This window comes from Ammospiza caudacuta, chromosome 19 (genome assembly GCF_027887145.1).
Source record: "Ammospiza caudacuta isolate bAmmCau1 chromosome 19, bAmmCau1.pri, whole genome shotgun sequence".
NCBI lineage: Eukaryota > Metazoa > Chordata > Aves > Passeriformes > Passerellidae > Ammospiza > Ammospiza caudacuta.
Window position 1 is genome coordinate 10,618,935 of NC_080611.1, and position 25,877 is coordinate 10,644,811.

Consider the following 25,877-nt stretch of genomic DNA (forward strand, 5'->3'; position numbering starts at 1 on the left):
TTCTGGGACACCCTGGTAATTGCTGTGAGTGGGAGATGATTCCCCAGCAGCTGGCATGTGCTCACACTGATCCTGGGCACTTGTCAATCCACTTAGGGACAGCACAGGCTGCTCCCTGTGCTGCCTCAGGCAGCCTGGGAATTCTTAGTTTCCTATTATATAATTGTAATTATTATAATTCTAATTCTTAGCATTCTTATAATTTGCCTATGATATCATTATAATTATTATAACTTCTTACAATCCTTATAATTCTTATAAATATTATATTATATTATATTATATTATATTATATTATATTATATTATATTATATTATATCAAAGCATATCATATAATATCATATTACATTACATTACATTATGATATTAGTATATATTAGTATATATATAATATGCTATACTATATTATACTAAACTAAACTAAAGAATACAGAAAGGATACAGACAGAAGGCTAAAAAGATAATAATGAAAACTTGTGACTCTGTCCAGAGTCTCAACACATCTTGGCCCTGATTGGTCATTAAGTCAAAAAATTCACATGAAACCAATGAAACAATCACCCGTGGGTAAACAATCTGCAACCACATTCCAAAGCAGAAAAACACAGGAGAAGCAAATGAGATAATATTGTTTTCCTTTTTCTCTGAGGCTTCTCAGCTTCCCAGGAGAAGAATCCTGGTTGAAGGGATTTTTCCAGAAAATACGACTGTGACAGTTTGGTCCAACAGGAGCTGATGCTGCCCTGTGCTCAGCAGGGCTGGCAGATTCTGCTTTCCAGGCACAGCCTTGGAGCTTTTGGAGGGACACCATGGTGTAAAAGGATCTGTCTGAGTGATGGAATGAAACATTTCCCAGCTTCAGGAATGCTGCTGGCGGCTGAAGAGCAGGAAAAGGTATTCTGCAGGCCTGCAGGGCTCCAGCACTGTCTAGACTTGGTAATGCAGTGCTGCAAAACCTCCCTCCTTGAGCTGCTGCCACGGCCTCTCAGTGTCCTGTGAATGGAACGGGAGAAACCTCCCGGTGCCAAAGCCTCGGTGCTGTAATGAGCCCCCAGCTCCTGCCAGATCTGGCAGCTCAGCCCTCTGAACTGGAGAACTGCAGCAGGTGGGAAAAAAGCTCATTTCCCAAACCCACATCCGTCTGGACAAGGCACTGACAGCACCAAAATCAGTTTTCAGCCACCAAAATCAGTTTTCAGCCACCAAAATTAGTGTTTTCATTGTCCCTGTCCTCTCTGGCTCCAGGAGTCTGCTGGCAGAGCTCGGCCCTGCAGAGTTGGCTTGGGTCACCAACTTGGTTTGGGTTTAGGATGAATTTCCTCCTCCAGCCTCCCTTCTCCCCTTTCAGGGATGGAGTTTCTTGCAGCCCCTTGTCCCTCCCTTTCCCACTGAAGGCTGCAGCTCACCCATTGTTTCCCTAAACCCAGCCTGGGTTGGGATCAGCTGCCAGGAGCAGAGGTTTTCCTAAGCCTGTGGCTGGAATTACTCCTCCTGCAGCCCAGCTCTGCTCCAGGCACGCTCCCAGGCCAGGAGGAGTGGGAAGCACAATTCCAGCCCTGGATGTTTTCTCCTGTGCACCCACAGCCCATGGGAAAGCAGAGCTGGCCAGCTCCAAACCCTCCTTGTTTCACTGTTCCTGGAGCTGTGCTCTGACCTTTCCCATGGCATGAGGGCTGGAGAAATGTCCTCCCTGCTTCTACCAGCGCTGGAATGAGGGAGTGGCTGAGGCAGAAATGACCCAGCAGCTCCCAAGTGCCAATTCCCCCTGCCCTGGCTCGCAGACACCTGAAGCTGGCACAGCACTGAGCTCACCTGACCAGTTCTGCTGCCAGCCCACAGAGGCACCACTGCTCCACTGAGCAGGAAATGAGGCTCTCACGTGGATTTTGAAAGAGTCTGAAGTTTCCTGGAGTGTGCTGTGGTTCCTGTGCTGGCATTTTGGGTGGAAAGCATCATTTTCCAGAGGTGCAGGTCAAATCTCTGTTTCTCTGCTTGATGCCTTGAGAAGGCTGAGCTGGAGCAGAGGCTGGGCAGAGTTACAGAATAAAGCAGGGATTTATTAAAAGCATCTCCTCCATGGATCCATCTTGGGCAGCACAAGAGCCCAGCCAGGACTGCACCTAAGATGAACCAAGATGGTCACAAAATGAACCCAAGATGAACCAAAACGGTCCCAAAATGCACAGCCGGGCACGGGGTCTGTCCCTGGGATCAGCTCTGCTCCATTTGCACCTTGCAGTTCATTGTCCCATCCCAGCTTTAGCCCATCCAGTCCCACCCTGCTTGTTTTTCTCTCTCCAGCCCACGGAGTTTGTGCTCCTGGGCTGAGATTTGGATCATTTGTCCTTGGTGCCCAGCTGGAGCAGGAATTGTTTTGTCTCCCTGCTCTGTGCACAGAGCTCAGCATGCCCTGATGTGAGCCCAGCCCCACACACTGAAGCAGCACAGAACCTGAAAAATACAAAAAAATATAAAAGGCACCATGCCCATAGCAGTGGAGGCAGCTCAGACCTTCTGTCCTTTTGTTCTCCCTGGCCTCCATGCAAAGACAGAACCCATCTGTGCAGAGCTTTGGCTGTAAGTTAGCAGGGAGGGAATTTGGATTCAGTGAATCTGGATGCCAGTGGGGCTTCACCCCCTGTGGGAATTTGAGTTTGGGATTTACAAGATTTTGAGACCTGCTGAAACTTTGGGTTCATGGTATTTTTTCCTCTTGGACTGACACACCATATGTGGGTTGTGCATCAGGGGCTGGTGTGTCAGGAGCCATAAAGAAATCTTAATTCCCCTAGGAATGTGCTCCTCCCATCCATCTGGAATTAGTTGTGCCATCCCAGGAATGGCAGAGGAGGTGCCCAGGATGGTCGGTGAGGGCCTTGCACCTTGGAGGAGCACTCACTTCCTAATTTACATGCAGGAAAATGGGCACAGAGACCTTCTGTGCTAAACTCCATAAGAAATGCTGAGAAAACCTGGAAAGCCCTGCTCCCATTTCCTGCTGCAAATCCCCCACAACAGACCCTGAAATCCAGGGCTGGCAGCCAAACCCTCTCGAGTCAATGGAAAGATTCCCCTTGACTTTAATGGTCTTTGCATGAGTGCCTAATTCCTTCCTGTTCACAGCCTCTCTTGGCCTCAGCCATGGAAACAGCAGCAGCTCTGAAGTGCTGCAGTGAGCTGTAAACCCTTCAAAGCAGCACCATGGCACATTTCCCTGTGCTGCCAGCCACTTGGAATGGGATTTGTTTGACAAAAAGCACAAAAAGCTGATCTGTGTGCTGTGGCTGCAGTGTTTGAATGCAATGAGGGTTTGAACAGAGGAGGCAGCGAGGCTGGAGAGGGGCTGGGAACACACAAACCCTGTGAGGAACCCCTGAGGGAGCTGGGGTCTGAGCCCACTGTCTCACTGGAGAAAGGGAAAATAAAAATCCAGGCAAGTTTCATTGAATGATGAGTTTATTTACTTTGCCCAGCCACAAAACAAAGCATATTCACCCAGAAGCAAATGAAACAGAGGTGCAACAGAATCATCTGTCCTCCAAAGGAAACCACCAGCTCCTTGTGGGAGGGGTGTAAAGCTGTTGATGGGAATGATCATGCCATGGTCCTGTGGCCTCTGTGATTTTGGTTACTCCAGCCTGTGATCAGACCATTCTCATCCCAGTCCAGCTGGCCTCTGGCCCCAGTGGCTGCTGAGCCTCGTGGCTTATGCAGTTTACGCAGTCCCAGAAATGTCTTTGTGCTGCTTTCTGCAGCCTGGCTGCTCCCTGCAGGGTCCTTGCTTATGAAACTACAGGGCAATTTAAAAATTCAGCTCTTTTTAATACAGAATTGGTGTCTCCTGGTATGAATATTGCAGCGCTGTGTTCTGCTTGGAATGATGCTGCTCCAGCACTCAGCGCTGCTTGTTCATTTTCCTGTCTGAACCTGGCCAGGCCCATCAAATCAAAACCTGCCCTAAAGTGCTGCAGTTTCTCAGATTACACTTCATGCATGGGGAATGGACACATTTAGGTGATGCTGCCAGGATGGCTGCACTGGGAGAGAAGGTTCTGCATGAGGAGAGAAGGTTTTGCTCTAAGAAAGAAGGTTCTGCACTATGTAGAGAAGGTTTTTCTCTGTGTGGAGAAGGTTTTGCTCAGTGTGGAGAAGGTTTTACACTGTGGGGAGAAGGTATTGCACTGTGGGAGAAGGTTTTGCTCCATGGAGAAGGTTTTGCTCAGTGGGGAGAAGGTTTTGCTCTGTGTAAGAAGGTTTTGCCTGAGAAAAGAAGGTTTTGTACTGTGGGAGAAGGTTTTGCTCTGTGTGGAGAAGGTTCTGCACTGTGTGGAGAAGGTTTTGCTCACAGTGGAGAAGGTTTTGCTCTATGGGGAGAAGGTTTTGCTCAGTGTAGAGAAGGCTTTGCTCCATGGAGAAGGGTTTGATCTGTGCATGGAGAGGGTTCTGCACTATGGGGAGAAGGTTTTACTCCATGTGGAAAAGGTTCTGCATGAGGACAGAAGGTTTTGCATGAGGAGAGAAGGTTCTGCACTATGTGGAAAAGGTTTTGTACCGTGGAAGAAGGTTTTGTCTGGGAAAGAAGCTTTTGCACTATGGAAAAGGTTTTCCATGAGTAGAGAAAGTTTTGCTCTGTAGAGAAGGTTCTGCATGAGGAGAGATGCTTTGCTGTGTGTGGAGAAGGTTTTGCTCAGTGTGGAGAAGGTTTTGCTCTGTGGGAGAAGGTTTTTCTCCATGGAGAAGGGTTTGCTCTGCATGGAGAAGGTTTTGCACTGTGTGGAGAAGGTTTTGAACTGTGGGAGATGGTTTTCCATGAGGAGAGAAGGTTTTGCTCAGTGTGGAGAAGGTTTTGCTCCATGGAGAAGGTTTTGCTCCCTGGAGCAGGTTCTACACGAGGAAGTTTGGCACTGTGGGAGGCTGTGCAGCCCACAGAGACCCCACTGGTGGGTGGTTTGGGCAGGTCCCAGATGAGCAGTGTGCAGGGGGAGGAGGAGGAGCTGCCATCCCTCAATCCACCCTCCAGCTCCTGGAACTGGAGCTGGAAGGTGCCGTGGGTATTAAACAGGATCAGGATGACAAATGGCTCATCCCTTGGGATTTCCTTGTGGCTGGAGTGATGGGAACAGCAGCAGGAGCAGAGGGTTCAGGGGGCTGAGCTGGCCCCAGGGCTGAGTGAAGCAGCTGGAGCACAGGGCTTGGGGATGAGCAGGAGAACAGGGAGGCCACGGAGCTAAAGGAGCAGCAGGGACAGCACAGAAACCTCCTCTTTATTGTGAGTGTCCCCGGGACAAGAGATGAGAATTGACTCCAAGTTCTCAGAAAGATAATATAATATAATATAATATAATATAATATAATATAATATAATATAATATAATATAATATAATATAATATAATATAATATAATATAATATAATATAATATAATATAATATAATATAATATAATATAATATAATCTTTATGATATGATATGATATATTACATTACATTACATCATATTACATCATATCATATCAATCATATCATATCATATATTGTATTATATGAAAATGATATACTAAAACTATACTAAAGAAAGAGAAAGGAGACATCAGAAGCCTAGACAAGAATGAATAATTAAAAAAACCTGTGACTGACCACAGAGTCTGACACAGCTGGACTGGGATTGGTCATTAATTAAAAAACAATTCACATGGAGCCAATCAAAGATGCACCTGTTGGGGAGCAACCTCCAGACCACATTCTGAGCAATCAGATAATTATTGTTTGCATTTTTTTTCTGAGGCTTCCCAGCTTCTCAGGAGAACAATCCTGGCGAAAGGATTTTTCAGAAAATACCATGCTGGCAATGTGATTTATGGGGCTGGGAGGGTGGCTGTCACTTGCAGTGGCAGATGCCTCGTGGTTGGTGACATCTGAGCAGGGTGAGAGGGGTTTCAGTGCAGGGAGCAGCCTCTGTCTGCCAGGGGGGCACTGGGCTGGTTGCTGGTGGGAGGGAATTTTCTAAATCAGATTTTTATGAGGTGTCTAATTGAGTCATCATCCGTGCCCCCCCTGCATGCACAAACATTTGCTCTGCCCTGAAATGTGAGATGAGCAAGGCTGGTGAGAAATGTCTGCGTGCAGCAGGGGGGCAGAGGAGGGCGAGGAAAGACAGAATTCCTCCCTTGCCAGCCTTTAGAACAAGATTGTAAAAAATCCCATAGAAAAAATAACAACAACAGAAAGAGCTTGTGGTTTCCTCAGTCAGTTTGCATTTCTGGAAGTTGATGACCCCCTGGATTACTGTTGTTTTTTTTAGATCTCTTTCAATTATTTTTTTTTTTTAGGATGGTTTGTCTGCAGCGTGGCTGTGTGTGGGTAGAGAACTGGAAATATGCAGAGGGAAAAAAGAGCTAAAAATGGGCAGGAAAAGGAGGACTGCATATGCTTTCTTCTCCTTATATATATATAAAAAAAAAAGATTAAAAAAGAGCTTGAAGCTGTTAAAGATTTGGGTTTGTAGGGGTGGAGCACAGGCAGATGAAGCTGATCCTGAACACAAGAATGAATAATACAGGATTTTTTTCCCTCTGTGCTCGACTGCAGGAGAGATGTGTCTCACTTGACACAAACCTCTCCAAACTTGTGATTTACATCCCTTGGAAGCTGCAGAGAGCAGAGGGGATGCAGCCAAGCCATCCCAGGGAGCTGGATGCTGTCTGTGCTGGACCTGCAGGAAATTGGTTCCTTTTTTTTGCCCAGTTTTTGGTGTCACATCTCATTTGGGCGTTTTTGCTCCGAAAACAGTCTGGTCCTCCAGAAATATTTCTGTTTTCTCGTGCATGTGCTGAGCTGAGCCCTGCTGGCCTCCTTGGGACGTGGCTGCTTTGCAGGAGCTCCAAAAAAAGGGAAATTCTGTCCCTGAGTGGGACAAAGTGGGACCTGAGTGCCAAGGGCTGCTCCAGAGCACGTCCTGCCCACTCTGCTGCTCTCCTGCTCTGGATTTTCATTGTTTGCACTGCAGCAGGGTCCAGAAGGGACCTGTGGAGGGAAATTAAATCAAAAACCCTCTTGTTGCATCCTGGTCTGGAGGTGATAAATGCAACTTCCCCCTCTGCAGGGTGTGAGTGGCTCTGTGCTGGCAGGGGCTGGCTTGGGCACCAGTGCCCATTAAATTTTCATTTTTTCCTCCACTCTGAAGCTCTGGAGACATGCCAAGAAAGCTTTTTTATTTTATTGGTCTGGTGTTTTTGTTTTTGGGGTTTTTTTTGTGTTTTTGTTTTGTTTTGTGTTTTGTTTTGTATTTTGTTTTATATTTTCCCAGTTACCAGCCAGACTATCCACCTGGTTCATTCTGCGCCCATTGCTCCTTTACAGCACTAAAAGGTTTTATTTTACTTATTTATTATTTTATTTGAAAAGTTCAGCTTTGCTCTCTCCCATTGTTTCCCTCAGCTGGAAGCTTGCCTTTAAAACATTAATATCCCTATTTTTTTTTTTTTTACTCCCAGCAGGTTAATTAATACTTGATTCATCACCTTGAAAGCTGATGGGTGTTTATCCAGATCCTGGAGGCAATGAATGCCTGCTACAAATAAATCCCTCATCACTGCCAGCCCATATTTATTGATTCTCCTTCACTGCTTGGCTCTAAAGGAGTTAATCCCAAACTTCTCCCAGGCTTAGTTTGGGGTTGGCCTGGCTCCACTTTCTCCTGCTTGAGCTTTTCTGTGCAAACATGGTGATTTTAATGAAGGGAAAAAAGCAGATTTGTGGAGAGAGACCCAGACAGCTCAGCAGGGTCTCTCCAGCCTGGGTCAGCAAAAGCCACTGCACTTTGTGGGTGTTTTTATGGGCTGGGAGGGCTCTGGCTTTCTCTGAAATATTATTTAGTTTTGGCTTTTGGAGAGCCTTTTCCAAGCTCTCATCTGCTTCAAATAAATGGTGTTTATCATCTTTGTCTCCAGCCATTGTCATCGGTGACCTTAATTGGGTCAGATTGAAAATAATGTTGAGTTTGTCACTCATGCAGAATTTAAAACGTCATTATTTGCTTCTGCTGTTAACTCACACGTTCCTCCTGGGTGCTGCTCTGTCCCCACAAGCAGAATTTGGGGTTTCCCCATAAGGGACCCCATTTTGGGGGCTCAGAATTTGGGTTTTCCCCATAAGTGAGGCAATTTTTGGGGTTCAGAATTTGGGGGTTTTCCCTATAAGTGAGACCAATTTTGGGGCTCAGAATTTGGGATTTCCCCCTGAATTTGGGCTCAGAATTAGGGTTTTCCCCATAAGTTAGGCCGTTTTTGGGGCTCAGAATTTGGGGTTTCCACGTGAGGCCATTTTTGGGGCTGCCCCCAGGAAGCTCCAGCCTCTGGACTCCCATGATTGTGTAACATTCTCAGTTTTTGTACATTTTCCCGCCCCTCATGGAAGTGTCAAGCCCAAAGGAGCAGCCAGATATTTTTCATTATTATTTTAAGATCCATGCTGCTCTGGATGATGAACTTCCTTTTTTTTTAATTTCTTTTTTTTTTTTTTTTTTTTTTGGGGGACACTGCCTCATCCATTTTTAGTTCCTGATCTTGGCAGCGCTGGTTGAATTAGAAACAGAACAACTGACTTTAATGAGAGCAAGATTAATGCAGATGAGCTTGGCTGGGGCTGATCCAGCTGAGGAGAGGTGATTGTCTCTCCTCACCTCCCTGGTGGCTGTCACACCCCAGCCCCACCGGAGCAGGGAATATTCCCATCCCAGCTCCTCACCTGCAGGAGGGACGCTCATTAACCAGGTTCATTCAGCATGTTTTGCTCATTAACCCCTGGCAGATGTTCTGGACCTTCCCCAGCACTGCAAGGTGAGGAAGGTGAGGATGATGTGCAGAGGAACCTCCCTCTGGATGGCAAGGAGAATATTTTGGCTATTTTGTGAGCTCCAGGAATGGTTGTGATCCATACCTGTTGCCTGTCCCTCTGTGCAGAGATTCTGATTTATTTTTGGGTCATATAAGCAGCAGTTAGTGATAAGAGAGAGGATAATAGTGGTAATACTGATAACAGAGTGATAAGAGAGAGCCCAGGACATCCCTCACTGGGCTGAGCTCTCCCACTGCCCCACCCGAGCTCCAGGACTTGCTTTCCCCCATAAAATCCCATATTTGCAGAGTGAGTGCTTTTATCACCAAGGAAAACTGGGGGAGGCTGAGCTGAGCTAATTCAATTTGATTCTGTGGGCAGCTGGCAGCTTTATATCCCTGTTTTATTTTACTTCTTTATGTGCTTTATTCAGGTGGTGCTGCAGAGATCAGAGAGCTTTTCCTCAGCCCTGTCCTTCCCACCAGTGCCCTCAGCATCTCCCCAGCCTGGTGGGACCAATTCTGTGCTGCTGACCTGGCCAGGTGATGTCAAGAGAAGTCAGGTTGGATTTTTTTGCTTTTTTTTCCCAATTCCAGCTTTTTACAAACCGTTGTTGCCTTCCCACCTGATAGCTGAGGACAGGAGCGCTGCTTTAGCTCCGTGTCACCAAGGAGAAATTAAATATTGTCATTAAAAAATCCCAGCCTTGCATCATTTTCTCAGGCACACAGGAAGAAACCTTTGCAATTAAATTCCCTCTGCTCCAGCAGGAGGGCAAAGGTTCCTCCTTTTTCCCCCCTTTTCTGTGATGATGATATTCTGGGATTTTAGAGCAGCAGGGGGGGAAAAAGCCTGTTTGATTTTCCTCATTATGTTAAGCCTGGTTTTACTTTCTGATTGCCAGAGCATGATAAATGGAACACAGATTACCTAGAGATTTTTCAAAGATTTGCTTTCAATTTGATTGTTCCTAAGCCTTATTAAGCCTGCAGGTTTTAGCTACACTTTGTTCTTCCAGTGGAGTAACATTACCATGTATTAATAGCCATATTTTTTTTTCCATTTTAAATGAAAACCAGACAGAGGCTTCTCATGCTTTCAAATCCTATTTTAAAAAATATTGATCATGTGTGTGTTGTTGTTTTTCCTTTTCCCTTGACCCTGCTGGCTCTGTAAAGGACATTTCCCAGGGAAATGCTTCCAATTGTGGATCTGTGGGCATTGCTGGGTGCAGTTTTGGGGATTAAGGGATGCATTTTAGAAGGTGTAATGTATAGATTATTTAAAAAAAAAAAAAAGTGGTTTCTAACAGAAAAATAGGATTTAAAAGCAGGAGCTGTAAAATCAGGGAGTACAGAGGAGCTTAGGCAGGGAAAGGTAACCCTTGATGTGCTCAGGTGCATCTTGCAGGAGTCAATGCCATTGGAAGAGTTTATCCTCCATGATTTTTGGAGAAGCAGCCCCAAATCCACGGCTTTAGGAGAAATGGCACAGCCTGAACGGCTTGTTTACGAGGGAATGTTTTCTTTTTAAGAACAGGGATTGTTTTTGCAGCAGCTCCAGCCCTGCCTTATAAACCAAACATTGCCCAAGCACTCCAGGCTCAGGATGACGTGGTTGTTGCTGGAATGGCAGTGCTGAATATCCAAAATGTGTTTCTTGGTGAAGCCTGGGGGGTTTTGTGCTCTGTGTCCCCAGATGTGACCCAGAGGAGTGGTGGGTCCTTGTGGCTGAGCCAGGGGGATGTGGCTGGACCTGGGGCTGAGCTGGGGGAGGATTTGGGTTTGTTTTAACACAATAACACAATAACCCAATAACCCAAGGCCAGCTCTCACCATCCTGCAGCAGAGGAGCATCCCCTCCATTTCTCAGCGTTTCCAGTGTGACAGGGGCTGCACTTTGCTGCTGGTTCTGGTTTTACCTCAGCATTGCCTCTGCTCCCCTTCCCAACAGCATCAAGCACCTGCACTTCTGAGAGAATCCGGAGAGTTTTCCCCCAGGAACATCCTCTCACTATCTCCACTCCATGCAGGATGCCAGATTTGATGAAAACGCTCTGATCTGTTCTGACAAATCCTCCGTTCCTAAGTAGATAATAACCAGAAAATCTTGCTAAATAAATCCTGCTTTCGGATCTGTGCCCACACTTTGTTATTCTTTCCTTACCGATCAACTGCTCCCTCTTGCCCTGAACTTGGAGCATCCTCCAGGGGTTAAGGAGACACAGATTTATGGAGCTTGGTGTGGGACTGGGAGGAGAGTTATGGCTGCAAAAAATGAGAGTCTGATTTGGCAGCACTGAGCAGAACCTCTGTCCTCAGCTGGGCAGGGACTACAGGCTGCAGATAGCCACAATCCCAAACTGCAGCAGGAAGGGCTGGGATACCTTCCTGTGATACAGAATCAAAGAATGGCTTGGGTTTGGATAAAAATCACCTAATTCCAACCCCCCTGGCCACGGGCACAGCAGCATTTCAGGGAAGCTGGCACTGGAGGAGAGACAGGGATATATTGGAATAACATCCATTTGTTTTTCTCTCTTTCCCTTCAGTATCAAGTGGATATATTTGATATTGATTTCCCTTTGGGCAAAGGGAATTACAGACACGTCTGCCCCCAAAACTCTGCTGCATCAATGAGCTCAGAGCTCCACCAGGGACAGGCTGAGAAGGGAACGTCCCTGCTGCTGCTGCTGGTGGCTGCTGCACCCCCGGGGCCACCGGCCACATCCCAGCACCTGAGGGGCCACCAGCCTCATCCCAGCACCTGAGGGGCCACCAGCCTCATCCCAGCACCTGAGGGGCCACCAGCCTCATCCCAGCACCTGAGGGGCCACCAGACTCATCCCAGCACCTGAGGAGCCACCAGCCTCATCCCAGCACCTGAGGGGCGGCTGCTCCATCTCCTCCTTCCCAAAGCACCCCAGTGGCGGTGCCGAGCTGCAGGAAAGGCCTGGGAATAAAAGTTGGGCTGGATCAGCTGGGCAACAAAACCAGAAAATCCTGGTGATGCAGATCTGCAAGGGGCTGGGGTTTGGGAAGGGATGCAGTAATGGAGAGATGTGGGGATGGAGGGGAGGTAGGGATGTGGGGATGCAGGGAAGTGAGGACAGAGATGCAGGGATAAAGGGATGTGGGGATGCAGGGACTCGGGGTTGTAAAGATTCAAAGATTCAGAGATGAGGGGATGCAGGGATGAAGAAATGGAGGGATGCAGGGACACAGAGAGGTGGGGATTCAGAGATGCAGGGATTAAGGGATGTGGGGATTAAGGGATTCAGGAACTCAGGGATGCAGGGATTTGGGGTTGCAGGGATATGGGGACGCAGAGATGCAGGGATGAAGAGACAGAGAGATGCAGGGTTGCAGGGATTCAGGGATGCAGGGATTCAGAGTTGCAAGGATTCATGGATTCAGGCCTGGATGCAGGGATTCAGGGATGAAAGGATTCAGGGACGCCAGGATTTCGGGATTCAGGGATGCAGGGTTGCAGGGATTCAGGGATGCAGGGACTCAGGGACACAGGGATTTAGGGACGCAGGGATTCAGGGTTGCAGGGATTCAGGGATGCAGGGACTCAGGGACACAGGGATTTAGGGACGCAGGGACTCAGGGTTGCAGGGATTCAGGGATGCAGGGACTCAGGGACACAGGGATTCAGGGATGCACCGCCCGCTGCCACCAGGAGGTGGCACAGCCCGAGCGCGGATGTCACACCAGGTCGCGCCCACCCCCGGCCGCCGGGACACCCCAAAAAAGGAGCGGGGTGATTCATCCTTCCAGGAAAGCCAAGGAAAAATCCCTCATGGTTTTTCTGGGAAAGCCTTTGTGCGGAATTATTTTCGCGTGCAAAACAAAGGAGCAAAGACAGGGCACAAACTCTGTTTGGCTTGGAGAGAAGGGAAAAAGGAGCCCGGAGCTGTGGGGACACCCTCTGGCCGTGTCCCCCCAGAGTCAGAGGCTCTGCTGGCCCCCATTCCCGGCTCCCACATCCCGGCTGTCGGGAATGGTTTCCCTTTGGCACCAGTGTTCTGCTGGCATCCATCCCCACCTCTGGGCCAACCAGCCCCCTCCATGAAATTACTGTCGTGGTAAGGCATCCCCAGCCAGGTGTGGGAACCCGGGGAATATTTCTGTGTCTGCTCTGGGTGCCCTGACCCACAGGGGAGCTCTGACTTTGACCCTCATCCATGGAGAAAGTTTTCTTAACTCCAGAATAGACTGGAATCCACAAAAGTGTGAAATAGGTTATAGAGAGTATTGTAGGTATGTCACTTAGGTGAGAAATTGAGGTTTTGGGAGGTTTTTAGTATGTTGTGGATGGAAGCAAGATGAAAGGCACAGGGTGTTTCTTCTCCATGCTGCTTCTTCCTTCTTCTCCATGGGTTTGGGCAGCATTTTGTAATTGGGCAGAAAAGTCCACATTGGGATCAGTTATTGGGTTAAAAGGGAAAATAATTTAGGTGTCAGTTCTTAATTGGAGAGTTCAGTCTTAAAAGACCTTGTACCAAGAGATTGTTGGCTATTTTGTGCCTTCTAATGAAAAGCTGCAGAACTCATGGTTGTGAGGCTGTTTTGCTGATAAGAAATTATAAACACTTGAGTTCCAACATGAGTTACTGTCTCAAGTGCCTTCAATCCAGACCCAGAGAAACCAATGACTGGGACCACTACAGCCAGGTAATAATTAGCATTGATTCCATGTATCACAGAAGGTTGATCAATAATAATCCTTTTTAAGAACGCCATTGCTTTTATAGACAGTTGTGATACAGGTGGACCTATTTGTTCCTCCAATCCAAACACTGTCACCATTGGCTAATTAAGAAATCACCCTTTGGTGAACAAATCTCTGCATGTTCACAATACCAGGTGCAGCAGGTTAAGATAAGAATTGTTTCTCATTCTTTTCTCTGATCTTCTCACAGCCTTTCCCAGGATAATGCCTGGCAAGGTTGTGTTTTTCTCTGTGCCCACAGAGTTGCTGCCACACTGTCCCAAATGGCTCCTGGTATTTTCAAACAGCCAAAATTCATCGTGAAAACACAAATCCCAGCATGAGGGGTGGATTCCATCCTCCTGCCAGTGCTGCCCACTGGGGTCACAGACACCCAGGGGGGTTCCTGGGTGAGGAACTGATGCACAGTTCCTGCATCAGTTCCTGCACAGTTCCTGCACTGATGTTCAGCTGATGCACAGCCCACATCCCCCCTCACCTATCCATAAACCCATCTGCTGTCTGTGCCAGGATGGAGCTGCACAGGAACAAATCCAACATCCCCACTCTGCCTGGAACACGAGTTCATGAACTGCTGCTATCATTCAGGACTGTTCTAATTGAAACATCATGTCTTACACAATCATCCCCTTCTCTGTCCCTTCTTTCACTCTTTCTGAAAACATTTCCTGCTTTTCCCAGCTGGACACGCTGTCCTTCCTCCTGCTTTGAGGCAAATGCTTTGTTGGGTTTGGCTGCTGCCACAGCCACACATCCTCTTCTGCCTGATATTTGAGCCATCTGTTGCTAAAGGGAATATTTGGGGCTGGAAGTCTCCAAAGGGGTTTGAGGCGCTGAGATGAATCAGGAAGCAGCAGAGCAGGAGGAAAATCCTTCTCAGCTTCACCTGCAGAGTGATTCAGGCTGAAATGCTTTAAAAATTAAAAGCTGAGAGATGCTTTTCCAGCAGCCTGGTACTCCCAGGCTGAGGAGGTGATCCACCCTGCTCCCCTCCACACGTGGACACAGAATCCAGCCCCCATTTCCTCTTCTGTCTCAAGTGGATGGAAAAGGAGAATTTGCCTCTGAGCTGTGGAGGTTGCCAGCATCTGCCTTGCCTCAATTCTGCTGCTTGGAGTGATGCCTCAGGTTCAGCTCTTTTATTTTTCAGATTCTGTTCTGCCTTGGTATGAAAGTCTAGGCTTCACGTTAGGATGCTGAGCTCTCTCAGGGAGACAAAACAATTCCTGCTCCAGCTGGGCACCAAGGACAAATGATCCAAATCTCAGCCCAGGAGCACAAACACCGTGGGCTGGAGAGAGAAAAATAAGCAGGGTGGGACTGGATGGGCTAAAGCTGGGATGGGACAATGAACTGCAAGGTGCAAATGGAGCAGAGCTGATCCCAGGGACAGACCCCGTGCCCGGCCGTGCATTTTGGGGCCATTTTGGTTCATTTTGGGTTCATTTTGGGTTCATTTTGGCTTCATCTTGGGTGCAGCCCTGTCTGGGCTCTTGTGCTGCCCAAGGTGGATCCGTGGAGATGTTTTTAATAAATCCCTGCTTTATTCTGGAACTCTGCCCAGCCTCTGCTCCAGCTCAGCCTGCTCAAGGCATCAGGGGAACATCTGGCTCTGCTCTGGGACAGGGGCAGTGCTGAAGGGGCTGGAGGTGCCCAGAGCATGTGACACCCCCTGCTCATGGTGCCTTTCCTCCCAGGACACACACAAGGAGTTTCTCCTTGGTGTCACTCCTGTCTCCTGTTGTTTTTGGGTTTGTTTCCCCCTGGGTTCTTTGGAACAAAGGGTGTTTTTGGTCCAGCTGAGCTCCAAGCTCTGGAGGTGCCTGCAGGGGGATACAGGGGGGACAGGGTGAATTTTTCTCACCTGGCCCTGAAGGCTTGGGCTGCTCCTCACTGTCACTGCAGGGGGACAATTTGGGATTGGTGCCTGGGGATCAGCACTGGAGGCAGCTGCTGAATGGCCCTTTGTGTGCTTTGTCCTTTTTCTGGATAAAAGGGGGCATTATTAAATGTAAAAAATGAGAATCTCTCTGTTGGTCAGGCTGAGTTCTTGCTGGGTTCCTGCAAGGAGCAGTGGGGGATACTCTGGGAAGATGGATTCACCCCAGGCTGGGAATGTCACATTGATATTTTCTGAAAAAATCCCTTTGCCCAGGATTTTTCTCCTGGGAAGCTGGGAAGCCTCAGAGAAAAAGGAAGACAATTCTTATCTAATTTGCTTCTCCTGTGTTTTGCACCTTTGGAATGTGTTTGGAGATTGTTTACCCACAGGTGATTGTTCCATTGGAGTCTGCTGTGAGTTGTTTTCACTCTTTGGCCAATCAGGGCCAAGCTGTGTCAGGACTCTGGAGAGAGTCACGAGTTTTCATTATTATCTTTTTAGCATTCTGTCTGTATCCTTTCTGTATTCTTTAGTATAGTTTAGTATAGCATTCTAGAATAGAATAGAGTAGAATAGATTAGAATAGAATAGAATAGAATAGAATAGAATAGAATAGAATAGAATAGAATAGAATAGAATAGAATAGAATAATAAATTAGCCTTCTGAGCACATGGAGTCAGATTCATCATTCCTTCCACCCTGCCATGAGGGTCCCTGTAAATATGATAGGGAGGATGGATTCACCCTCAGGCCCTGCTCCAGCTTTAGCAGCAGAGGACCCTTGTGCGGGCTGGGAAATGGGGAGAATAATCAGAGTTGGGGCAGTTGTGGGGCTGGTTTCGTGCTGGAGCAGGAATGCACATCCCAGCAGGATCTGCCAGCCCCTCCTCTCACAGGCAGAGCTCCTGGGGGTTTTCCTCCTCCCTCAGCCCGTCAGCTCAAGGGGAGAGGCGAATTCCAAAGGGAATATTTGAGGAGTCAGTTAATTTCCAGGAAACCCTTCTCTTGTTCTTTCTTTTCTTTTTTTTTTCCCCCCAGTGGAAAAGTTAAGTCCGCGTGAACTTTTTGACAACTTTTCTTTGTTCCCTCTTGCCAGCTGTAAATTCTGCTTTGTGCTGGGGACAGAGCCCCTTTCTTCCAGTGCTGGCCGTGGGCCAGGAGCTGGAGCTGTCCCCTGTGTGCTGGCAGTGCCACCAGCCCTGTCCCCCTTCCCTCCATGCTGAGGCAAGGCCCCAGCTCCAACAGCTCCATCTGGGGACTCTTTGGGGTCTTTTCCATCTCCTCCTTGTGCAGGAGGTGATGGAGTGAGCTCTGCTTGCTTCACCTTCCCCTGCAATGGAAAATGTCCAATATGAGGGGGAACGATCCCTCAGAGCTGTGGGAGGGGAAGGGTGGTGGCTCCTTGGAAGGAGCAGCAGCAGAATTGGTGTCAGAAGTAATTCCTCCTTCCTTCTCCAGCTCCAGAGATGCTCTCTCTGGGACAGGACTTGTTTGCTGGGGATTTTGGTGCTGTTTGAGTCTTTACATCACGCAAAGGTCTGCAAAGGGAGCAGGTCCATCGTGCTGGGTGGTGAAGGAAAGGTTTCCCAGATTTCTGTGTCACAGCAGGACACAGAGGGCACAGCAGAGTGGATTTCACAAACCCACTCAAAGCAGCATCTGCAGAGGCACAAACCACAAAATGCTGAGGGAAATAAAAAATCCAACAGCAACAGATCATATAAATGGTATTTATCTCTGGAGGCTTGTGGCTTGACTTCTCCCCTGCTACTGACACCCCAGAGCAGCAAATAAAAGTCTTCTGTTTCAGAGAATCCCCATTTCCTGGGGCTGAGTGTGTGAACAGGTGACACAAATGTTTGGTGACTTCATTTACCCATTTCTCAGGGGTGCAGGGTAGGAAGGGAGCTGTTGTGCAAGCAACAACTTTAAACAATTAATAAACAAATATACTGTAATAAAACTATAAAACACAAAGTAGTTAATAAACAACACAATTACAAAAGTTTCTTTTTAATTGTACAAAAAAAAAAAAAAAGAAAAAAAGAAAAAGGAAAAAGGAAGCAACCAGGGTGTCTCTGAAGATGTGACCTCCAACTGTCAAAATGTGTTTTGGAGCTGAGTGTGGGATGTGCACAAGCACTGACTGCAACACAGCCACCACTGGGACACTGGGACTGCCTGGAGATAACTGAGCATTTTATGGGAGAGATTTAACCTTTGCAAGCAAGCTGGGCACAGGGATAAAAGGAGGGAAGTCATTGAGTAATTTGGGTTGGGAGGGACCATTCAAGTATAATATAATATATTTTTCCTCCTGAGAATCTGAGAGGCCTCAGGAACAAAATGTAAACAATGGTTATCTGCTGCTGTGGAATGCAACAGGTGCATCTGGGATTGGCCCATGTTGGATGTTTGTAATTAATGGCCAATCACAGCCCAAGCCTTTGTTATCATTCTTTTCTATTCTATTCTTAGCCAGCCTTCTGATGAAATCCTTTCTTCTATTCTTTTAGCATAGTTTTAATATAATATATATCATAAAATAATAAATCAGCCTTGTGAAATGTGGAGTCAGATCCTCATCTCTTCCCTCATCCTCAGTCCCCTGTGAACACCATCACACCCCATCCCCAGGGGAGGCAGCTGCAGCTGCTCCTCAGGGTCCCCAGAAATGATGACAGATGAGAATGAACAGTTTGTTCTATAGAGGCATTTATTGGAAGGGTATAAAAATGGTATAATTGCATTATAAAATAATGCAAATTCCAGTAAGAACACATCACAGGCAGAGTCCCAGGCATGGGTGGGAGAGGAACCCAGGAGGGCAGAGCATGTCCAGATTTCCAGATCCGGAGAGATTTTTCATGCCCAGGGATGGATTGGGACCCTCCTTTCTGCAAAGCTTCCAGTCCTCCTGCTTCACCCTGCCTGGCTTGCCAAGGGCTCTCACCAGGGCAGGCACTATTGGATCAGGCAGCTTTGGAAGTGCAGCTTGGAGCAGAGAGCCCTGCAGGTGAAACATCTTCTGCAGCACAGAGGAGCCTCTTCCCCTCCCCGTGGTACACTGAGAGTGGCAGTAAATATGTGCAGCTTGGTTAATACTGAGCAGTGCATAAATGAGCATTCAACAGTCCTCCTGCTGCAGCTGCTTCCAGTCAAAAGTCCCATCCAAAGTCAGATCAAAGTTTTCCTTTTCCTGCTCTCGGGAGAGCTCCAGAAACACCTGAAATGAGCAAGGTAATGCTTGGGTTATTTATCTGTGATGCTCCTTTGCAGGAGGCACAGCTCTGCAGTACTTGGAGGGGTCTGGGGAGGATTTTGGGGAGCAGGAGCTGAGCCTCCTGTGCTCTCTGGAGTAACCAGACAGGTACCCCCTGCCTGTAGGTATTTCCATACAGGTTTTCCCCACCAATGCATTGACTTAAACGTTCCTCATCTTTGCCACCAGCCTTGTACTAGCAGCAATAAATAATCTGTTGTTTCCAGGGCACCCAGAGGGGCTGGGCATGGGCAGCTCCTTCCTTGGGTGTGCTGTGTGCTTTCCTCCAACAAGTGGGGTCTGAGATTTCACCCAGACTTGTTCCAACCATGAAAAATCCCAGCAGTAAAAAACCCAAACCATTTCCCACCATTTTGCCAGTAGAGAACTCCTCACCGAGAACCCTCAGGCAGTTTTTTGGTGGAGCTGCCTTTTGGCCACTGCACCAATCTGGGTTTGGCTGCAGCTTTTGTCCCTGCTCCTGCCTTTACAGCACAAATAAAATTCACCTGCCTGAGACAGAGTATTCAAGGAGAAGCTGTACTCCTCGAGGCCGCAGCTTCGTTTGGCTGTGGAGAAATGGGGAAAATGTTGAAAATGAGCAGTTGCTGTTCTGCATTTTGAAAAAGTCACCTGGTTTTGCTCTTACCTTCCTCCAGCTTGGAGAAGGACTGGGACAGGGGCAGGGCATCTCTCATTGGGACCTTGTAGACAAGCAAAGAGGGGAACCTTGAGGAAACAGAAGAAAAGGTGATTCTGGCTCTGTACTGAGGTTCTGGGGTCAAACCTTTATGGGTGTCCTGCTGCTGGGATCACAGGAGAGCTGGCTGTGGTGACATTATAAATCAGGGAGCTGTTCGTCCCTCTCCAGCTGTGTCTGGCCATCCCGCCAGGGATGTTCTCAGGGATGAGGCAGTGTTGAATCCCCTCCTCATCCCACATTTTTCAGTTACCTGTCCTGGCGGGCTGCACCTGGGAAAATCTTCAGAACCTGAGCGTGCAGAGCATCAGAGCTCTCTGCATCCTTGGCCTTGATTTCCAGGAGATATCCTCTGCCAAACTTGTTCTTCAGGTACTGGATGGAGCCAATGCACCTGCAGGGCAGGGAGGTGACAGTGAAATCATTGTCACCTCAGCACCTGCTCCTTCCTGAGAAGGAAACCATGGCACACTTCATGAAATGTTGTGATTTCAGGGTTTACATCAGAACCTCAGATCCCTCCCTGATAATTCCCTCCCAGGTGTGTCAGTCACCTCTCCTTTCCCCTCCCAGAACTGTCTGCCAATCCTGGCATTCCAGAAGATTGGCAGATTCACAGGATGCCCTCTACCCCTGGGGGGCATTGGGCCATCCAGGTGTCCTTTGTCCCTCCCCTCCTGTACCTGGTTGGTGGCTCCCTACCCCTTCCCTGCCCCTCTCCCCCGGTTCAAAGGAGCAGCACCCACGGGCTCAGGGAGTTCTGTTGGAGCTGGTGCTGCATTCAGAGGCCTGTGGGCCAGAATAAAGCTCTGCATCCAAACCCTCCATCAGAACCGACTCTTTTCATTCACCATTCCCTCAAAGCTTCTCTGCCAGAGGGAAACCTGAGGAGCAGCCCCTGTTATGGGGGGAAGCTCCATCCCAGCACCCCCGGAGCTCCTGCAGGCCTGGACTTGTCCCCAGTGCCCAGCTGCAGCTCCCAGCCAGCCCAAAGTGTCTGTAGGGTGAAACACCACACACCCACCAGCCCAAAGTGTCTGTGGGGTGAAACACCACACACACACCAGCCCAAAGTGTCTGTGGGGTGAAACACCACACACCCAGCCAGCCCAAAGTGTCTGTGGGGTGAAACACCACACACCCAGCCAGCCCAAAGTGTCTGTGGGGTGAAACACCACACACCCACAGCCCAAAGTGTCTGTAGGGTGAAACACCACACACCCACAGCCCAAAGTGTCTGTGGGGTGAAACACCACACACCCAGCCAGGCCAAAGTGTCTGTGGGGTGAAACACCACACACCCACCAGCCCAAAGTGTCTGTGGGGTGAAACACCACACACCCACCAGCCCAAAGTGTCTGTGGGGTGAAACACCACACACCCAGCCGGCCCAAAGTGTCTGTGGGGTGAAACACCACACACCAGCCCAAAGTGTCTGTGGGGTGAAACACCACACACACACCAAGCCCAAAGTGTCTGTGGGTGAAACACCACAGTGCCACTGTTTGGTTCAGCACCAAGGGCCAGACAAGCTCAGGCATGTTCCATCTGCAATATTGGTATTATTGCAATAGAAACCCCAGGCAGGAGGAGCAGCCTGGGTGAGCTCCAGCCCAGCCAGGTGCTGTCACCCACCGGAGCTGCCCTGACACCAGGATGGCCACACGGTCACACACGGCCTCTGCCTCCTCCATGTAGTGTGTGGTCAGGATGGCTCCTGACTCCTGGCTTTTCAGGGCATCCCGGATGGTTTTCCTGAGGATCAGAGTGAAAAAAAATAAAATAAAAAATCCAACACTCCTAGAAATATAATTTGTGGTGGTGTTTGTGGGTCCCCAGGAAGAGGGAAGAGATGAGAATCTTGACTCCATGTTTCAGAAGGCTGATTTATTAGGATATTATATTATATTATATTATATTATATTATATTATATTATATTATATTATATTGTCATGTCATATCATAGATCATATTGATGTATTAAAACTCTACTAAAATAATAGAAGAAAGGATTTCATCAGAAGGCTAGCAAGGAAAAATAATGGAATGAATAATAAAATCTTGTGACTGCTCACAGCCTCGACACAGCTGGACCTGTGATTGGTCATTAATTAAAAACAACCACATGAGACCCATCAAAGATGCACCTGTTGGTAAATCATCTCCAGGCCACATTCCAAGCAATCAGATAATTATTGTTTACATCTCTTTTCTGAGGCTTCTCAGCTTCTCAGAAGAAAAATCCTAGAAAAGATATTTTTCAGAAAATATGTCCATGACATTCATTGTTCTTTGTCCATCTAAATGCCCTTTTCCAAAAATAAGAACAAAATTTTCACGTGGAGCAACTTTAGATTAATGAGCACACGGAAATGCTTTGAAATAATGACAAAAAATACTTTTGACTCAAGTCTCTTCATGAATTCTCCCAAATCCCATTTAGGACTGTCCTGAATCTTGCAAAAAGGATGAAGGTTAAATAGTTTTTCATCCCTGAGTTAGAGAGAGACAAGAAATGTATCTTCCAACAGAACCATATCAACGTGAGGGACAGCACCGTCTGTGGATGGGGTAAAAACTTTTCCATGTAACTTTTATTACTTCCTTTTGGCTTTCCATCCCTTTCCCATGGTGGGAACACCAATTTAATGTAGTAGTTTTGGTTTGGTAATTTGAGATTTCTCCAATTTTGAGATTTTTATGGCTAATGAGTGTGGTGTAATTACTAATGCACTCACTTCCTGCTGTGAGGTGGGATTAGGAGAAAGGCAAAGTAGCCTCAAAACTTTAAAAGGGTACAAAGAAAAGTAACTAAAAATAAAGAGTAATAAGAATCAGAACAAAACTTTCAGAACACTTCTCTGTATCATTTTTGCTGCTCACCAGACACAGCGCTGCCCGCTGGGATCCATGCCGGTGGAGGGCTCGTCCAGGAGCAGCGCGGAGGGGTTGCCCAGCAAGGACAGTGCCACACACAGCTGTGACACAGAGAAGGGACTCAGCCAAACCTCCTGGCACTGTGCCCCCACACAGCTGTGGACAGCACCTCCTCATTTATGGGAATTGTGCTTTATGAAATGAGGGTTTGGGGAAGGCTCATTTCCATCACGCCACCCAGCACGAGGCATTCCCAGGTAGCTCAGGGCACAGGTTGGTCCCTCCACTCAGAAAGGGGAGTTTTAATTAGTGTTTGAGCATTGCAGTGAGCCAAAACACACCTTTCTGCTTATCCCAGGAGGTAATTTTCTGACTTTTTTGTTTAAGTAGTCTTGAAGCTGCAGAGCGTTCACAATTCTGCGGGGGAAATGAAAAAAGAACATTTTTATAACTCCAAATCAATACTCTCATCAAGTGTCCCCAAAATGACAAGAAAAAGGAGCTTTTCTCCCCTTGCTCTCGACTCCTGCTTGTTTTCATTAAACATTTATTGTGTTACTAAAATGCAGTGACTATTTGAAGCAGAGTGCACTAAAGAAGCCACAAGCTCTTTTCTAAACCCATCACCAGTGTCAACAGCATTTCAAATCCATTCCCCTTGCCAGTGTCAGCTCAGCACCCTTTCTTGTGGTGCCAAACTCTAACCTCAGAGATTTCAGAAAAGCTGCCTAAAGATAACATTCTTAAGAGGGCATTAGTGATAAATTTATCCCCACCAAACATACTTAGGAAAATTGGAGTTTTTCTAAACCCTCTCACTAAATCACAGCACAAAAGCACTTTTGCAGCTGAGTTTCCTGATTTCTTTCCAGGTTTCCTCAGTGAATTTTGACTCTCTGGTCCTCTCCCCATGACTGAGGGGTGGAACTTGGACCATCCCAACCCTCCATGTGTGAAAATTGCGTATTTCATGATTGGCTTTTTGCAAATATTAAAATGAATATGTTATGTGTTATGTTAGAAAGTTATGCTGTAGTAGTGTGTTAAATATAGTTTAGGTTATAACATAATGTAAAAATAGAAACTATGTATGTGAGATATTTTTTTAAGAAAGGAATGAGGGACTTGCACCAGATAGCAGCCACAGGACACCTAAATCTTTTAGAGAAAAAGAATTTATTGCTCTCTTATCAGAAGAAACGAACTTCTTCCCACGTCATTCAGCCATGAAGATGCTGTCACGGTTCAGAGGAAGAAGCTGACACTGACCAGACAGAATCCTGTGTTTGAGTGAAATTTATGCATCATGTATGAGGTGTATGAATATGCAACAGGCTGTTGTTTTTAAGGGTTAATCCTCTGTTAACGTGTGTACTTTTTTGGGCTTATTTTGCCCAGAAAAGGTACCCAGTAACTCTGTTCTATTGTCTCATATTGTCCTAACCCAAATTATTATTACTCTAATTATAATATTATTTTTATAACCATTTTATTACTATTAAACTTTTACTATTTTGAAAACAAGTGATGTTTTTCACATGTGTACCTGTGCACAGCAGCAGCCGCCTCTCATATTGTCCTAACTATTGTCTATTGTCTCATATTGTCCTAACCCAAATAATTATTACTCTAATTATATTATTATTTTTATAACCATTTTATTACTATTAAACTTTTACCATTTTGAAAACGAGTGGTGTTTTTCACATGTGTACCTGTGCACAGCAGCAGCCACCTCTCATATTGTCCTAACTATTGTCTATTGTCTCATATTGTCCTAACCCAAATAATTATTACTCTAATTATATTATTATTTTTATAACCATTTTATTACTATTAAACTTTTACAATTTTGAAAACGAGTGGTGTTTTTCACACGTGTACCTGTGCACAGCAGCAGCCGCGTCCTCCTGGCGCAGCCCCTTGACGGCCGCGTAGATCCTGAGGTGCTGCAGCGGGGTGAGCTCCAGCCAGAGGGGCTTCTCCTGGGGGCAGTACCCCAGGAACGCAGGAGCCTGCTCCAGGGAGCCTCCTCCATCTCCCCTCTTCATCAGCACCTGCACAACCAGGCTGGGCACTGTCCTCTCGCACAGCCTCGCCCAGCACAGGGGCTGTGGTGGGGATTTTCAGGAGCAGGGTGGGACTGCTGGGATCTGCTCCTTGAGCTTTTGTCAGCCTCAGTGCGTGGTTGGAAGAGTGCAACAGCTCACGTACAGCCAGCAACAGCCAAAGATTTCTGTTACAGAGCATTTTAAAAGCTTTCTGGCCAACAGCACATTGCTAAAGCTTGCAGACAGTTGTTCTAGGCAGTCACTGGCAATTGGAAGATGACAACAGCTCACGTACAGACAGCAGCAGCCAAGGATTTCTTTGTTACAGAGCATTTTAAAAACTTTCTGGCCAACAGCACATTGCTAAAGCTTACAGACAGTTGTTCTAGGAAAAAAGCACATTAAAGTACACTAAAACAACATTAAAGTACACCTGCTTCACACAATGCTGGCTTGTCTGCTCTCTATTAACAGCACACAATATTCCAATACTCAGCTTAAAACCTTCTACTATAAACCTTAAAACCTTCTACCTTTATACTCTAAAAACCCCAATTCACATGCTAGGCATATTTTATTTTTCTGCAGTCTTAAGTTCTATCTTAGCCAAGCCTAAAACTCAAACCATTGTTTCATAGCCTTGCTTGCTGTACTATTGTAACTTTTCTACTTTCAGACTCTGCAGCTGCAGCCGGCTCTGAGTTCTCTGCTCTCTGCTGCCACAGCTTTCTGAAAGTCTTCTTACCTTTACTACTTTTCCCACCCAAGGGGTGGTTTAAGGGAGATTATGGGGTTTTGGTGAGGAAACCCACAGGGAGGGAGTGATTTAATACTAAATATGAATATGAATATGAATATGAATATAAATATAAATATAAATATAAATATAAATATAAATATAAATATAAATATAAATATAAATATAAATATAAATATAAATATAAATATAAATATAGCAGTTAGGGCAGATGCAGCAGCTTATCAAAATTAGAAGTAGCTCACCATCATCTTATTGATACATTATTTAATTTAATAGCATGATGGACTCAATTAAAACCCTGATCACCAATAACGCTCTGACAAAAATTGCAGCCTTGATAAAAATGACAGCTTAGCCTAGGTGCAAGGTTTGGATTTTTGCCATGGGCCCATCCCTTGTGAATCCTACCTGCCCAGCAGTCAGGGCTGTCTCTCCAGTGATCATTTTGATAGTTGTGCTTTTCCCAGCTCCATTGGGTCCCAGAAGTCCTAACACTTCTCCTGCAACCGATGCACAGAATTTCTAAGGGCTATTCCCCATTCAAGAAATATATCATAAATATATCATAAACATACAAGAAATATATCAATATATACAGTCCCACAAAAGAAAAAATAGAAAAGGAAGCATGCTAATATCAAAGATCATATAAAATGAATGTTTTTATTGTATAAAATATACACTCAGAGAGCCCATAAGATTTCAACTTAAAACTGATGCTGTGAATTGCTCCCAGGAGCCACTGCTAAAGTGGTCCCCTCTCCCCAGCAT

The 25,877-nt window shown here is 46.7% G+C and overlaps 1 protein-coding gene and 1 pseudogene across 3 annotated transcripts in view; both read right to left on the reverse strand.

Annotated features, from left to right (window-relative positions):
* Positions 1 to 11,999: 11,999 nt before the first annotated feature.
* On the reverse strand, positions 12,000 to 12,879 carry LOC131566295 (uncharacterized; annotated as a pseudogene).
* Positions 12,880 to 18,172: 5,293 nt separating this feature from the next.
* The window catches only part of ABCA9 (ATP binding cassette subfamily A member 9), a 32,130-nt gene continuing 24,425 nt past the window's right edge, over positions 18,173 to 25,877 (reverse strand). The window contains exons 31-39 of one of the 3 annotated variants that reach the window (XM_058817400.1): positions 25,515 to 25,606; positions 24,180 to 24,352; positions 22,637 to 22,712; positions 22,302 to 22,396; positions 21,053 to 21,172; positions 19,671 to 19,811; positions 19,367 to 19,446; positions 19,231 to 19,286; positions 18,173 to 18,681 (exon numbers count right to left, since the gene is read on the reverse strand). In XM_058817400.1, the coding sequence (XP_058673383.1) occupies positions 18,583 to 18,681; positions 19,231 to 19,286; positions 19,367 to 19,446; positions 19,671 to 19,811; positions 21,053 to 21,172; positions 22,302 to 22,396; positions 22,637 to 22,712; positions 24,180 to 24,352; positions 25,515 to 25,606 (932 nt within the window). In that variant the 3' untranslated portion in view covers positions 18,173 to 18,582. The other 2 variants (XM_058817401.1, XM_058817402.1) reach the window with 2 other exon arrangements.